Source organism: Pimephales promelas, chromosome 13 (genome assembly GCF_988280905.1).
Source record: "Pimephales promelas chromosome 13, fPimPro1.hap1.1, whole genome shotgun sequence".
Classification (NCBI taxonomy): Eukaryota; Metazoa; Chordata; class Actinopteri; order Cypriniformes; family Leuciscidae; genus Pimephales; species Pimephales promelas.
In genome coordinates, this window is record NC_142781.1 from 26,953,959 (window position 1) to 26,969,943 (window position 15,985).

Consider the following 15,985-nt stretch of genomic DNA (forward strand, 5'->3'; position numbering starts at 1 on the left):
TACAAAGGGCCATCACCAACTACAATGCATAAATATAGCGTTTTAAATCATTTTCTCAGATCCGTGTGAATGGGGTATCGTTTTGACAACGTTGCCGTCTGTACACCAAAAAAAAAAAAAACGCAAAGGAAAAACTTTGTCATGTAAACGTACCATCAGATTGGCTATTTTGGGCTGTCCGTCATTTATTCCCCTTAAGGTCAATTTTAACCACTTTGAGCGAATTTGACAATTGCACCAAGGGTCGGGGCTTAGCAAAGGGTCAGTTGTTCAACATCTGAAACTGATACAAGTGCAGTTGGCTTGAGTCGAGAGGAATAAAAATATATAGAGCTAACCATGAATCCACAAGATCTACTTATGAAGACCTTCCAAAAAGAGCTTCCATATGCTTAGTCTACTGCCCAAGTTCTCTATATGTGCTTAATTTAGCTGCCTTGTTTCAGAGTTGTTCTTGTACCGGGGTTCCCAGAGGACGTATTCTGAGCCACTCCATTACGAAAGGCCGTTGCGGGGTGGATTGCTGAGAGCGTGTCCCACTTCCCCCAAAATCCCTGCTGAGCCTAAGCCATGCTCTCAGAGATGTAATTAAAGAGCAGAGGAAGCCTCGTTCATGTCTGTGGTGATATACCACCGCAAAAGTTCACGGGAGCCACAGCAGAGCCAGCCATAAGTCACCCCTCGAACAGGGTATAAGAACAAGCAAGCAAGAAAAATAAGGGTAAAATGGACATGTGATATTAAAGGTCTATATTTAATTTTAAACATGAGAGCGAGGATGGGTCATGCCACATACGGGTCAGGTGAGGTTAACTGTCCATGATGCAATCGCTGTGCAATCCCAGCGATCTTACACGGATGGAGGGGGTCATAATAATATCAAGGGCTTCTTGTTTTCGGAAGCTGCTGAAAATAAACCCAGAACAAACATCACTTCTAACCAAACTGGCGCTTGACCAACAGGAAAAAGGATTTATTGGATCAAATGTGTGCGCTCCTTGTTTCTTAAATAAGAACGACACCCCAGACCTGTTCGCACCATTTCGGTTGAGTGCTTTATTTGTGCCTAGTCACATTGGATACATATGCATTCCCTGGCACAATAGATCACAACATTCTGAAAATAACGAGAAGCACAAACACTTAAAATTAGAAGCGGGATCTGCTCTCGGGCGAGAGACCGGAAGGGGCCAAAATATTGGGTTGAGGGGTATAACTTCATGTTAAAGAGGCGTTTTTTGTATGCGAATTGAATTGTATGTATGCATGTATCTCTTTAAGATCATGTCGGAGATAACCAGCACCCTGGTTATTCAACATTTCTATGCATTTACATAATAACCCCTTTCAAGAAAACTGGTGGAACTTAAAGGCATTTAAAGGTATGTTTTCTTGTTCCACCACAATGACCTAATGAAGCATAGCTGGGATTGTTCTCATGTTTTGGAGCAGACCCAGACATCTGTCAAAGGGCCATTCAGTATTCTTTCAAGGAGAAGTTAAACCTCCCCAGTAAAAAAGTCCCTGTAAAAATGATCAAATAGCAGGCCAAAGCGATAGCAATTTGGAATCTGCACTAGTTTAGAGCATTTTGAATAGAGGAAACACTACAAGCAACGCAACATTTGCTTACTTTTTCCTTCTCTCACACCCCCTTCTCGAGCATGGAAGATGGGAAACATGCAGCAGATCCATTTATTGGCGTCTCCGTTCCTGACATCAGTTACCAAGGAAACAGTAGATAAGGGAGTGTAGGCGGCTCACAGCCTGATTCAGAATGTCTTCCAACAACTTACTACAGATTCTAAAGGCAGTATGACTTCATTGGATTTTAAAAAAGGGGGATAATATAATGCAAAATGCAGAAAAAAAGTACATGCAGATTTTAGTTTGTTTAATCAAAAAAAAAAAAATCTGTATATAGTGCATAAAAAAGTATAATAACTGTAAAAAAAAAATGTAATTCTTAAGTATATGTTTAATGTTCCAGTAAAAATATTTTAAAATCTTTGAAAGAAGATAATCTTACATATATCTTCATTATCTTCAGAAAACGTATCCTTTTGTCAGTACTTACCCACAAATTGTTCCAAACCCGAATGAATTTCTTTCTTTTGTTGAACACAAATGAAATTATTTTAAAGAATGTTGGTAATCAAACAGTTGACGGTAGCCATTGACTTCCATAGCAGGAAAAAAAAGATGCTATGGAAGTCAATGGGGTCCCATCAACTGTCAGGTTACTATCATTATTTAATTAAAATATCTTCTTTTGTGTTCAGAAGAAATAAACTTATACAGGTTTGGACCAACTTGGGTGAATAAATGATGAAAACATTTTCATTTTGGGGTGAACTATCCTTAAATACAAACTTATCTTGTCTTACTGTGCACTGGAATATTTTTTCACTTGTTTTGAGTATAAAATTAAAAAGTCTGTGAGTATAGTAACACAAATATACACTTCTATTCAAATACAGTTATATACAATTAATGAAAGCAAGTTGTATTATTATCATACACAGTATTGCTTTAAACAAATGCAGCTTGGATATGAAGAGTTCAGATGCAAAAGCCTCTAAATGCCATTTGAAATTTTCTTCTTTAATGATGATTTTTATCAAACTTGTATATTTAAGTTCAGTAATTTCACTTAAATAACAATTAATAGGTAATTATCATTGCCATTTAAGTGAAATCACTGAACTTAAATATACAAGCTTGATAAAAATCATCATTAAAGAAGAAAATTTCAAATGGCATTTAGAGGCTTTTGCATCTGAACTCTTCATATCCTGATAACAAGTTTTAAAAAAAAAGACTAATTAAAACGCATAAAGATGTAAAGTGAAGAGTTATGTATATAATTTCCCACTTGAAACACCAAAATCATGAATGAACATTGGTGATGTGGAAGAAAATTATAAGTATGCAAAAGTAGTCCAAAAGACATGGAAAATTACTGCAATCTTTAAAAAAAATTAATTAAATGTAGAAAAGAGGCCAACATTGATTAAACAATGACAGACCATTGTGAGAAAGTGAGCAGAATGAGCACCATCTTTTCGGCATGTGCAATTCCCCTCTCTCCTGGAAAAGCCCAGCAATTTGGTTAATGTTGGCTGCGTCCAAGCTAAGCCATATGGTCTTTTGCAAGGCTTCCTCCAAAATTTCAACAGATTAAGGCTCTCTGATTCTCCCCTATACAGAAGGAGGAACATCTTTGAGCAGAGAGGGCGGTGCAGGACATCCCGAAGGAGCTCAGAAAGCAGGATGAGGGCTTTCTATAGATGAAGAGTCATTCATAAAGAGATGACGGATATCCGGGCGTGGCTGCCGAGCGATCTGGGCGCATTATTGTGCTGAAGTGGCGATGATTATGACGATCAGCTTTAAATGATTCCATCAGTGTGTTAATGAGGTGGTGGCTCCAATCTCGCCCTGCTAGCGGGATACGGTTGGGGAAATGGGCTTTTGTGTCTCCACCTGACAGATGTGCTGAAAGCCGGCAGAGCAGCAAACCTGCATCAGCGTCCTTCTGGCTATTATTATCCTCCATTCATGTCTCTTATGCCATTTCATGTCTTTTTAATCAAATACTAGCATATTTTTGGCTCACAGGACACGAGGCGATCCACATGTCACTGTGGTCCTGCTGGAGTGAAAATGGAGTTAATACAGCTTGGAAGAAAAAAAAATAATCAAATATCTTTGTACACGTAATCCCTTGAAAAATAATCAGTATGTCCTGGTGAAAAGGAACACAAACGTAGCATGTTTAAGTACAAGGGACGGCATTCACTTCAACCCAAAAAGGGTAAAAATGCACCATTTTTGAGGTTGTGAGAGAATTTTTTAGTCATCATTTCATTGTGAGGTTTACAAAAATGCTCAAGCCTCTAATTCAAAGCATGTGTGTACTAAAGCACTCCACAAATTTAAAAGACAAAAATAGCTCTAGGAAGAAACATTCTAGGTCTCAAACATAGTGGTTCTTTTGCACAAACAAACAAAAATGGACACTTGACACTGTTGACTCATATTAAAAGAATTAAGATGTGAAACCACAGAAGACTGAGTGACAAATCTTCTTAAGTTCCAAACTTGCATTAATATATTTGTTCCAGTGAATATTAGGATATCATGCAACAACAATTTCTTCACAGATGCATCACTTAAAGGCGGTCTGAAGTGGTGACTTTTTCAAGGTGACCGTTCAGTGAAAATCAACTGGTGTGCTTCGGAAGAAACTCAAATTCCTATACCATGTGACACTTACTGTATAATATAGTGACCTAAGCAGCCTTTTGACAAATCTCATTCACACCACTAGAGTCCCCTGGTCTGTCTGACAGCACTACTAATTCATCATCTGACAGTATGCAGATGCCCTGATGGCTGTTTATAAATGACTGTGAGTAACCTGCTGCTTCCCATTCCTTTCTTCTGCTCTCCTTCTCAGCCGCATTGTATCAGGTTTGCATCATGAGATGACATCAGAGAGTAAGCATGCACCCGGTTCCATTGACTGCAATAGCTAAATATGGCTATGGGCCGGCACGCCATGGCCGGCCGGGTGGGCGGCAGCAGGCCAACTCCATTACACGCACTCAAAGACATTCTTTCAGAGAATGTGAGCCCTTCACTTTCTGGATGATCTTTCACAGACAGAGGAAAATATCCTTATATGGAGCATTTCCACTATATGTACATTAGAACACCTGGGTTGATGAACACAATGTGTTAGAATGTATGAATGATAGTTTCAAATTTATATAAAAGGGATAGTTCACCCCAAAATTTAACTTAAGCCATTTCATTTGTATGTCAGTCAAATAGACAATGAAATCTATACCCAAATCAATCTGAAATAATTTGAGAGTTGAGAATCAAAATCGAATTGTGAATTCTGTGCAGACACTGTCCATACCATACCTAAATGATTATTATAGGAACACCTGTTCAATTTCTCATTAATGCAATTATCTAATCAACCAATTATGGCAGTTGCTTCAATGCATTTAGGGATGTGGTCCTGGTCAAGACAATCTCTGAATGAATGTCCAAACTGAATGTCAGAATGGGAAAGAAAGGCGATTTAAGCAATTTTGATCATGGCATGGTTGTTGGTGCCAGACGGGCACAATCTGCTCAGTTACTGGGATTTTCATCCACAACCATTTCTAATGTTTACAAATTATGGTGTGAAAAGGGAAAAACATCCAGTATGCGGCATCCAGTATCTAGTATCCAGTATGCGGCAGTTGATGCTAGAGGTCAGAGGAGAATGGGCCGACTGATTCAAGCTGATAGAAGAGCAACTTTGACTGAAATAACAACCGAGGTATGCAGCAAAGCATTTGTGAAGCCACAACACGCACAACCTTGAGGCGGATGGGCTAAAACAGCAGAAGACCCCACCGGGTACCACTCATATCCACTTCAAATAGAAAAAAAAGAGACTACAATTTGCAAGAGATCACCAAAATTGGACAGTTGAAGACTGGAAAAATGTTGCCTGGTCTGAGGAGTCATGATTTCTGTTGAGACATTCAGATGGTAGAGTCAGAATTTGGCGTAAACAGAATGAGAAGATGGATCCATCATGCCTTGTTACCACTGTGCAGGCTGGTGGTGGTGGTGTAATGGTGTGGAGAATGTTTTCTTGGCACACTTTAGGCCCCTTAGTGCCAATTAGGCATTGTTAGTATACGTTAGTATCGTGTTCCAAATAATCCTTTAGGTGAGTGTATTTTAATAGACTCAAAAACATAGCCATGATGAACACTTCACACTAATTATTAAAAATAAGTATTGTGTGTGCAGTGTACAGAATCCATGTACACTCCTCAGGCTGTGGAGCACGTTAGTCAGGAGCGAAAAAGGCAGCCAAACATTTTTTGTTATGCAGGATGCACAACTGTGTCCAACGGTGTCCTCGCCTGGCTTACAATACGCAGGGAAAACACCAATAGTTAATGTTTTCACAGGCTGCAGGGGCTCTGCAGATAAAGCCTGTGAAGATTTGCCATCTCTTCTGTAGCAAAGTAGGACATGACCAATGCTGAGTCACCATCAAAAGACTGAGATCATGTTCAGTATTCTACAGAGCGCCTCAGACTCCTCTGGGTCCTTCTCATGGAATTATACATCACTGATGGAGAAACACTCATGTAACAGAGCTAAAGAAGATCTTTCCCTACTCTACATCAAAACATGATAATAACTTTCATTAAGTCATTAAGGACAACACAAATTGAAAAGGTGGCCTTTCTACATAATAAATGTCACTGTCCTTATTGTGAGTGATGTGTCATGTACATTTTGTAAAGAAAAAATTGGGCAGAAGGATGGTTTTTATAATCTTTCTGCCCCTTTGTAATGATTTTCTGCTAACGCACCCACAAAAGCCACAGAGGCACACATTATTAATAAAAATTAAATCACACTAAATGCATTTAGTTTGTCACCCATGGCTTCTCCATTGTGGCTTTAATTTTGTTAGATAAATAACGACACACTGTAATATGTAAGGTGTTGTTGTTCATCTAAAATGCGTATATGAATTATATAAAAATATATACATATATATACAAACCTTCTGCTTTTAAACAACAAAAAAAGTTTTATTCTAGCTTCATGCATTCCATTTTATAAACACTATATATATAGTGTGTATATATATATATATATATATAAAATCATCTGGTAGTTAGCAGGCCTTAAAATTATGATGAGCTCAATCTATGTTTTGATCATCATTCTGAATTCCAATCTGGATGTAGTCTTTGACAAAAACGTGTTATTCTAATATTTTTTTATGAAACTTACCCAATATTCAAGTGTTGATAAAAGAGGGTTTGTTCTTTTGATATATTGCATATTCAAATAATCATACAACGAGTTCTAGGGGTCATGAAACTTTTGTGAAAATGATTAAACATTCTGGCAGCGGCTAGCAACTTTTTTCAAAAACACAGTCAGGGAAAGAGTCAACATGACTACACATCATATAGTAGCCTTTTTTGCTATATGGTAACATTTTAAGCCTTACTGCAATAAAATTTAATAAGGATGCAAAAGTTGCATCTATAGCCCGGTATTATTGAAGAAAACGTAGAAAGAAAAAACCTGCCAAGGATGCTGTGAGCTTTGAGCATGTATATTCCAGTAAAGCAGCCTCAACCTTGACTGCTGCTTCCTTTGGGAACTCATTGCAGAAAAGCTTTTCATTAACAAGACCTGGGTGAGTAACAGCCTCCGTCATCCTTTGAAGTCCACAGAATTCTTGATGAAAACACGCTCATGAAAAAGCAAATTCAGAGCTTCAAAGTGATGATTTAACTGAACTTAGTCCAACAGACATTAACATTACATTGCAACACTATCTGTGTTTGATTCTGCAGTGTGAGGGTTCACCTGGTTCATATTCTCACCTTCACACATGCAGATGTCAACTCGGAATCTATGAGTGCACATGTTGTTTTGTGTTTAAGTGTGTGCTAATCCATTTTCAACACTAAAACTAATTTTGCACCTTAAAAAAAACATTTTGGCAAATACACTATAGCCAAAAATGAGAACAAGATTATGGTTCTACTGGTATTGGGAAAACATAAGAGAACCTTGAAACATACTTTCCTAATCACACCTTTAAATGATGAATAAATCTCATCTGCAGGCTTTTTGATTGATTTAAGCTGAACGGAACCCTTTGGGTGACTTCTCATCAAGACCTTTTTGTACCATTAACTGCAGTCAGTGTCTTAAACATTGGTATTTACCTTCTCTGCACCTCCAGCTCCTCTGGCGAAGGGCCATTCTGCACCTGAGGGGTCTGTCTTGGCAACTGGGGGCCTGTGGAAAGAGAGGAAAAATCTGAATTAAGCATCAGTTTTGAAAACTTATGGTAAAGCACTAAGGACATTTAAATCTGATCAATAATGCAAAAGAGCAACAGAAGACTAGGTTTTAGAGCGAGAGAGAGTAACATGGAGTGATGGCGCATCGATCAGGTGTGTTGGACAGCAAGAATCAATTAGGACATTATATATCAGGGAAAGGGGAAAAGATTATCTGTAAAAAGAACCATCAGCAGAAGTTCAAGCCACTGTGCATTAAAAAGATGGCTAAGCACCAACAGAGTCAGAGCCAGAGCCCAGACGAAATACTTAAAGGGATACTCCACTTTTTTTGGAAATAGGCTCATTTTACAACTCCCCCAGAGTTAAACAGTTGGGTTTTACCGTTTTCGAAGGTATTCAGGCGATTTTTTGATATTTAGAAGAATATCAGTGACCAGACAGTTTCTGGTCTCATTGACTTCCATAGTATATTTTTTTCCTACTATGGAAGTCAATGAGACCAGAAACTGTCTGGTTACTGATATTTTTCTAAATATCAAAAAAAAAAACGGCTGAATGCATTCGAAAATGGTAAAACTCAACTGTTTAAATCTGGGGGAGTTGTAAAATGAGCCTATTTCCAAAAAAAAGTTGAGTATCCCTTTGGGGGCATTCGAAATGCTGAAAATGTAGTTGAAGTGACATATTTGTCACTTTAACTAAACAATATGTAACACTGTATCATCCTTGTCTAAAGATTTCAACTTTGTTAGAAATACAAGCAAATTCATAACTGTAGAACCATACCAAACAATAAAAATACATTTCAAATAAATAAAATTAAAAACAATCATATTAACAAATGATTATAGTATGTTTTTTATATTAATTTTAAAATTAATAATTATTATTGTCATTATTATTATTGTTAAAAATATATATTTATACATTTCTTACAATAAATAAAATAAACCAATAAAATAAAATAAATAAAATAAAAATAATATTTAAAAAGACATTTAAATTGCATGGGTAAAGGCTACAGACAAAGCTAATAAGGGATTAAAATAGCAAATTTACATCAGATTTTCAGAAAAATCTGATGATTTTTATGTTTTATTTTGAGTTCTGACTTACATGTACAATTGTATTTTCAGTGCAAGCCCCAGAAAGAAAGACTGAATGATGAGCGCATGCCGGGAATATATCATGCAGGTGGAAAACCAAGCCTTGATATTTTCTTGAGTAAAGAGGTCCTGTTACATTTGCCAGGTGCTGGAATGAAAGCTTAGAACAAACACAGGACAGGTCTCTGCCGTGACACGATTGACTGATCGATCAATGCAGCATTGTGCAGGTAAGAGAGGTCTGTTTGTAGAGTCTGGAGGTAAGGCTCTCGCTGCTCATTACCAGACTGCATGTGCCCTCCACCATTTCCTGTTTATTTGCTTCTCACAGCATGACAAAAACAAAACCTTTATTATGCTTTCACCTGTTTAACCTCTTTTTTTTCCGGCAGTTTGATCATTTTAGTGGGGGGAGGTAGTCTAAATAGTCTAGCCACATAGCAAAAGGTCTGGTCCATTTATCAGGTTTGAAACCTTCTGTCCGACAAAGTGAATTTGTTTCATTTTTACACATTTTGCATGGAATATCTGAAAGTTCTTATACCACAATAACATTTTTTTAAAACACACACTGTAAAAAAATATTGTTGGTAAACTTAAATTAAGTAAGTAACCTGGTTGCCTTAAAATGTTAAGTTGATTGAAATGGAAAAGTGAGTTAACACAATGAAGAAGATTGATTTAATCACCAGAAACTCAAAATAATAAGTTATCTGATCTAAATAAATGATTTAAGTTGATTTGACAAAAGATAAAATGTGATAACAAATCTTGAAAATATTTTTTTCAAAACAAAACAAACATAAAACACGTAAAATGTTACATTGTTACACACAAATGTTACAACATAACATTAAAAAAACACAAAAACAACAAAACTCAACATAACAAAATCTAAAAAAAATAAAAAAATAAAATATAACAAAACATAAAACTTCAAACATCAAAACAAAAACAAACAAAAATTTGTATATGAAAAAACAACATAAAACAACAACACAACATTTACAAAACATAATATTAGAACAAAAACACACCATAAAACAGCAAAACAGCATTTAACATAATATAAAACAACATCTGTTTGATAAAGTCCTATCAATATTAAAGTTGGAGCAAAGCAGATCATGGCATGCAATGCACATCGAGTAACAAAGTTCAACTTCACCATAAACAAAAAGAAATGGCTTGCAGAACAAGTCTGAATGCAGAATTCTCCTTACAGAACAAGACTCCACGATAAAAATCCGACATTAGAGCTGAGCCATCTGGACAAGCCAAGCAGTAATCAAGTCATCTGTCAAATCTAATCTAACATAGCAGTTTTGTACCCCCCTTTAAAAAAGCCAAACATTCCTGATTGTCCATGTTGGTGTAACCCACTCTACAAATTCCCTTCTCAAACGTCCTTTGTCTTCAACACATTTAAAACACACCTACGCCAGCTTTAATGTGTATGAAAAGGCCCTGTTATATAAGCAAGCACCCTCCATTTCTCTTCCTTCCTTGAAACAGAAACACACATTACTATCAAAATGTGTTGAGCTAATCACAAATTATCAAAGCCAAAAAGAATCCAATGAGCCAGCAGATTTAGCCACTCCAGAGACTAAGGTCAGATTGTACAAATATTTACTTGATTGGTTATTATGGCCACTATATGGAGATTTCCAAGTGCAATGACTGCCATTTAAAAACACTGACACAAAGGCAAGCATACTTGGCCCATTTAAACCCATCTGAGCACTTTAAAGGCTGGCTCCGGTCCAAAAGCACTCAGTGTCAGCCTTAATATGAACTGATCCTCCTTCAAGCCAGTTTGGTAATGTACTGCTATTAGATCACACACTGATAGCATAACCTCCGATGTACTTCCTACTCTACAAACATGCACAAATAAAATAATACAATTAAAAAACAACATTTTATTTACATAATTTATGTAACAATTGTTATTTTTCATTTTATAATGTTAATTATAAAAAAAAGTTTTATCTTGTATGCATAATTATATTGCACCAGTGTATTTGCATTTTGCACCATTTAGCTTACAAATAAAGATGAGCTGTTATTCAACTATTTAACACTATTCAATTCAAATGTATCAGCGCTTTTCACAGTTCATTATTGTTCCAAAGCAGCTTTACAGCTTTACAATTAGAAATTTCAAAAAAGTATTTAAAAACAAAACAAAACAGTGAAACCAAAGATCATACTCAAAACATCAGCTCAGTTTAAGTTTCTACTTACTAAATGGACCATTTACAGACCAACATGAAAGCTAAAGAGTCCGAATAGCACCTACATGAGAGGAGAGAACCACCGAGCCTCCTCTGACAGCAGATGTACTGTAGAAGTCCATCCTGGTCTTTATGTGCCCTTGTAACAAGTGCGCTAGAGCCGCTCGCATCAACTCCCAAACTCCCATCAATGACTCCATGAGATCTCAGAGAGAGCAGCATGTTGTTCTGGCTATTCCCAAGCAAACACTGCTGTGGTAAAATAAGACCGGACCAATAGGCTTGGCAGTTAGACGCTCTGCCACAATGTTCACAGAGCAGGATGTGGTTCACTTATTGCACTTTCCGGACCTGATCAATTATTCATGCCTGGATGGGCGAAGGGTAAAGCGGTCAATGTTACAATCACATCACAACTATTACGATCAGGTGGGTGGAGAAAAAACATGGATGTGTTTGTAGACTTAACCCTTTAGAGAAAAAACACCGCAAGAGATGCAGATAAAGAGGGACTGAGACTCAGCTTCTGAAACCTATAGATAAGATGAACATTTTAAGATAAACATTTCAGAAACATTTGGAGAAAAAAAAAATGTTTTCCACACAACAGATTAAAGATGTCTCAGGAAGTCTTTTTAAGCATTGACGGGGAGATACATAGCTCGTCTCCAAAGCCACGGGATCAAATAATGGGCATGGAATCAAATTATCAGATGATGTCATCAACTACTAATAGCAACAAATACACTGGGCAGCTTTCTCAGAGTTGGATCAGTGCTAAAAATGTCACACCACACATTGAGTTCAAGAGAGGAAAGATAAACGCTGGTGGTGTCGCTGTTAGACAGTGTTAATATAACAAATACTAATAGGCTCTCGTTTTCTAATATTTAATTTAGTTTATTTTTTACACTATTTATTATGTTCTAACCCACATGTTTTAATGTGGCACAACCTCTATTATCTCATCAGTGAAAATGACTCTGCTGTAAACCTCCAAGAATCTTGGTTTTTGCTAGTATGTATCTAAGGGAAACATTAGTCATATAAGTGCATTGATTTTTCAGAGCTTACAGTGAAAGGAATATTTTAGTCATCGTGTTGTTCCAAACCTGTATTACTTTCTTTAGTAATTTCTTTAGTAAGATTATTTTGGTCCATACAATAAGAATTAATAAAAACGAAACACTGGCCCCACTTTCACTTTCATTGTATCGACCAAAGGCCAAAAAAGGCCAAAATAATAATAATATTTTAACATTCAAACAGCCACATTATAGTCACATTAACCCATAAGGTGTGACAAAGTAACAGAAAACAGAAACAGAGAGCAGCTGATTGACAAATGTCCCACAGCGATTGGTCTGGCCAACTAATTTACATGAAGTGATCGTTCAAATCCTTAAACATATGAGCAATTATAATTAGGATATTTCCCTCAGCAAGCACCATTAATTGTGCCCTAAAGGCTTGACAATCAGTCCAGGATTGATACACCACCTGTTCTTGAAAGACAAGGCAACTTTTTCCTCCTCCGATGTTTTACTGCAACATTTGGGGAAAACAAACATCATCTGACACACAGCCCCCCAGTCACCTTGTAAATACAACACACAAATCCCCTTATCACTCATATGAGTTGCACAACATGGGCGCAAGCCTTCCAATTAATTCCACAGTTGTGGTTCCGCGAATAGGAAATTAGAGTCAAGGACTGCATTTTAAGATGAGGAGGCAAACGATAAGTCCTCTAGCTCTAAAACGATTCTGATTGTATATTGTGCAGGTCAGTGAACCGGTTAAATGTGATGTTATTAAAGCAATTTACATGAGTCAAAAGTGATGTCAACGCATAAAGAATCAGGGTTTCGGTCTCAGTGGTAGAAAGCTCAAGACGTCAAACAAGACTATCTGTCTGTTTGCAGTCATCCTGGGATATAACAAATATAGTGCTGTGGTTTTGGCGAGTCTCGTTACACAGGGCTCCATGTCTGAGACCGAAAGTCTGGTAAGATATGGGACTGGGACCTAAAAATAGTAGTAGTTACCAGGTTCTACTTACTACAACTTGCTTCAAATCTTTGTCCATCTAGTAACACATTCTATCGTGCCCTCCAATTTAAAAATCAAACAAAAACCAAAATACTACAAGTTACTGGGTTCTACATATTACAACTTGCTCAAAATATTTACAGTCTATAATGTCCAATTTTGAAAATAAAATAGCTAATATAAGAGTTTGTTTTATGTGTTTTGATTTTGTTTTAAGTAGTGCAACTGACCCCGGCCTAGATCAGCTGTTTTGTGCACAAGGTGTTGATGTTTTCAGTGTTCTGCATTACCCCAGAGATACTAAATAGCATCACCTTATATCCCACTTCAGCTCTGGGGAGGGTAAATGAATGCAGTGGCAGGAATGGGCAGCTAAACCACTGGAAAGCTTTTTGATGCAATGTTTCCTAATAAAAGAAACTTAGCTTGGAAACAGTTCTGCCATTACAAGTCCAAATGAAATAAGAAGAAACCCACCACTGAACACGTGGAGAGTGTAAACAATTATATTTAGTACTTCTGAAATAAGCGAACAAGACTTTTATCCAAAGACATACAATGCAACTTTTGCGGAGATGATGGCTATCGTCAAACTAGCTTGTGTAAACAAACACATCATTTACACTTCTGACAGAAAATGAAATGACATTGGAAAACTGTATTATCTTGGAAAGGCAAATCCAATGGAGAAAAACCTACAGGATAAGCAAGATTGAGAATGTGAGAAATGCTGGTGGTAATAGAGTGAAAAGACTGACTCAGCACACCGAGCTAAAACAAGCACACATTTCTCTGAGAAAAACAGAACAGCTCTTGGATCGTTATGGACAATCCGTTTTAGTCATTTAATGGTTTTCTGTAATAAATTTGCCATGGCTGTGCTGTTAACCTCAGTAAAGAAGTGCGGAGAGGTAAAGTGGTTAAATTGGATGAAATCCATCAGTTGTCACAATAAACATACCATGACAAGTATTTTTGGTTTGACATTCAACAAATTCAATTCCAGAATTAAGTTCCTGTCATGGCTTGGGGAAACTTGCAAATTGCTATGAAATTATGCTAGATGGCGATGTACCTTTTTTGCATGAAATTCAACAAGAACTCTACATCTACAAAATTATAAACAAATGAGCAAAGAATGGTGTGTTTTTGCTTTATGCTATTCATGTGATGAATGTGTAAAATGAATCATATATTTTATTGTAAGTGCACAATACTGTGGTATTTTGAACATGCAACTTAGTTTTATTGTAAAAAAAACATTTAATTCATTTGAACACATACCATTTACTGTATATATATATATATATATATATATATATATATATATATGAAGAGTTCAGATGCAAAAGCCTCTAAATGCCATTTGAAATTTTCTTCTTTAATGATAATTTTTATCAAACTTGTATATTTAAGTTCAGTAATTTCACTTAAATAGCAATTAGGTAATCTTCATTGCCATTTAAGTGAATTTACTGAACTTAAATATACAAGTTTGATAAAAATCATCATTAAAGAAGAAAATTTCAAATGGCATTTAGAGGCTTTTGCATCTGAACTCTTCATATATATATATATATATATATATATATATACACACACACACACACACACACACATATATATATATATATATATACACACACACACTTTTTTTTTTTTACTTTTTTTACTTTGTCATTTATGTGTTCAACTCATAAATAAGATCTTTCCGACATGACTTGAATGTAATTCTCTGCCACTAGCGACAACAAACGGAAGTGTAAATAAAAATAATGATTGCAAACTGATCATTTCTGCCCTCAAACTCATGCAATTGACCTATGGCTAAGCCACGCCCCTCCACTCACTCGGACAAACAGTCAACATTCGGGAACAGGCGCTATGGTAGCTTTCACAGTAGGAGACAATTGGTGATTTTTGGAGACAGAAAGATTAAACATCATCTCGAAGTCACCTAAAGGGCCTTAACTATGCATTGGAGGGTTATATTAATAATTTTATTGTTGAGAAGGTCGATGAAAAGCTTCAGCTCCAGGCAAAAATGTACAGGTGACAGTGTAAACATGATAAACCGCATATCATTGCCATCACCGTTTGGTGCTACAGTATTTACATGAATCATTCAGCACAACATTGATGTTATCTCGGTTATTTACAGATAGTTAATGAAGCTAAGTGACATGATGTACAACGCAGCTAGAAGCTAACGTTAATGTTTTCTAATGTACGTCTAACATTAGAGATTTTAAAGATAACGTTCAAATACGTTGTTGACTTATCTTAGATCAGATGTAGACATCCTTGTTTAATTTATCCACGTTTAGTTGGTGTTGTGGCCTACCGCATAACTTAATCGCATAATTTAATCCAGAGCAGACACTTATAGCTGTTGAGATGTGGCTTGGAACAGGGTAAAAAAAATACACACCGTCGCCCACCCTCTCGGGAACCTAGTGTCCTAGTTGCATGCCCATGCACACAGTTTGACCATTTTAAACAATGAAAACCATTTAAAACTAATGAAAACTGACTAACTGCAATGCATTTTTAATGTGTAGTGTATTGGGTTAGCTGCACACTGTGATTGGCGCATCGCGTTTGAGGGTTGTGGCTTAGCCATAGGTAAATTGGTTGAGTCTACGAACGGTGCCCACCTTTACACATTTACATTTTGTAGCTAAAATGTTGATGAAGCCAAATAGTCAAACCATAATTATCA

General features: G+C 36.5%; 1 protein-coding gene across 4 annotated transcripts in view; it reads right to left on the minus strand.

The window, feature by feature from the left end:
* The window catches only part of enah (ENAH actin regulator), a 99,068-nt gene that overhangs the window by 18,475 nt on the left and 64,608 nt on the right, over window positions 1-15,985 (minus strand). For all 4 annotated transcript variants that reach the window (XM_089118781.1, XM_089118780.1, XM_039691757.2 and 1 more), the window contains exon 4: window positions 7,785-7,857. In XM_089118781.1, the coding sequence (XP_088974907.1) occupies window positions 7,785-7,857 (73 nt within the window). The remainder of the gene's footprint in view (window positions 1-7,784; window positions 7,858-15,985) is intronic.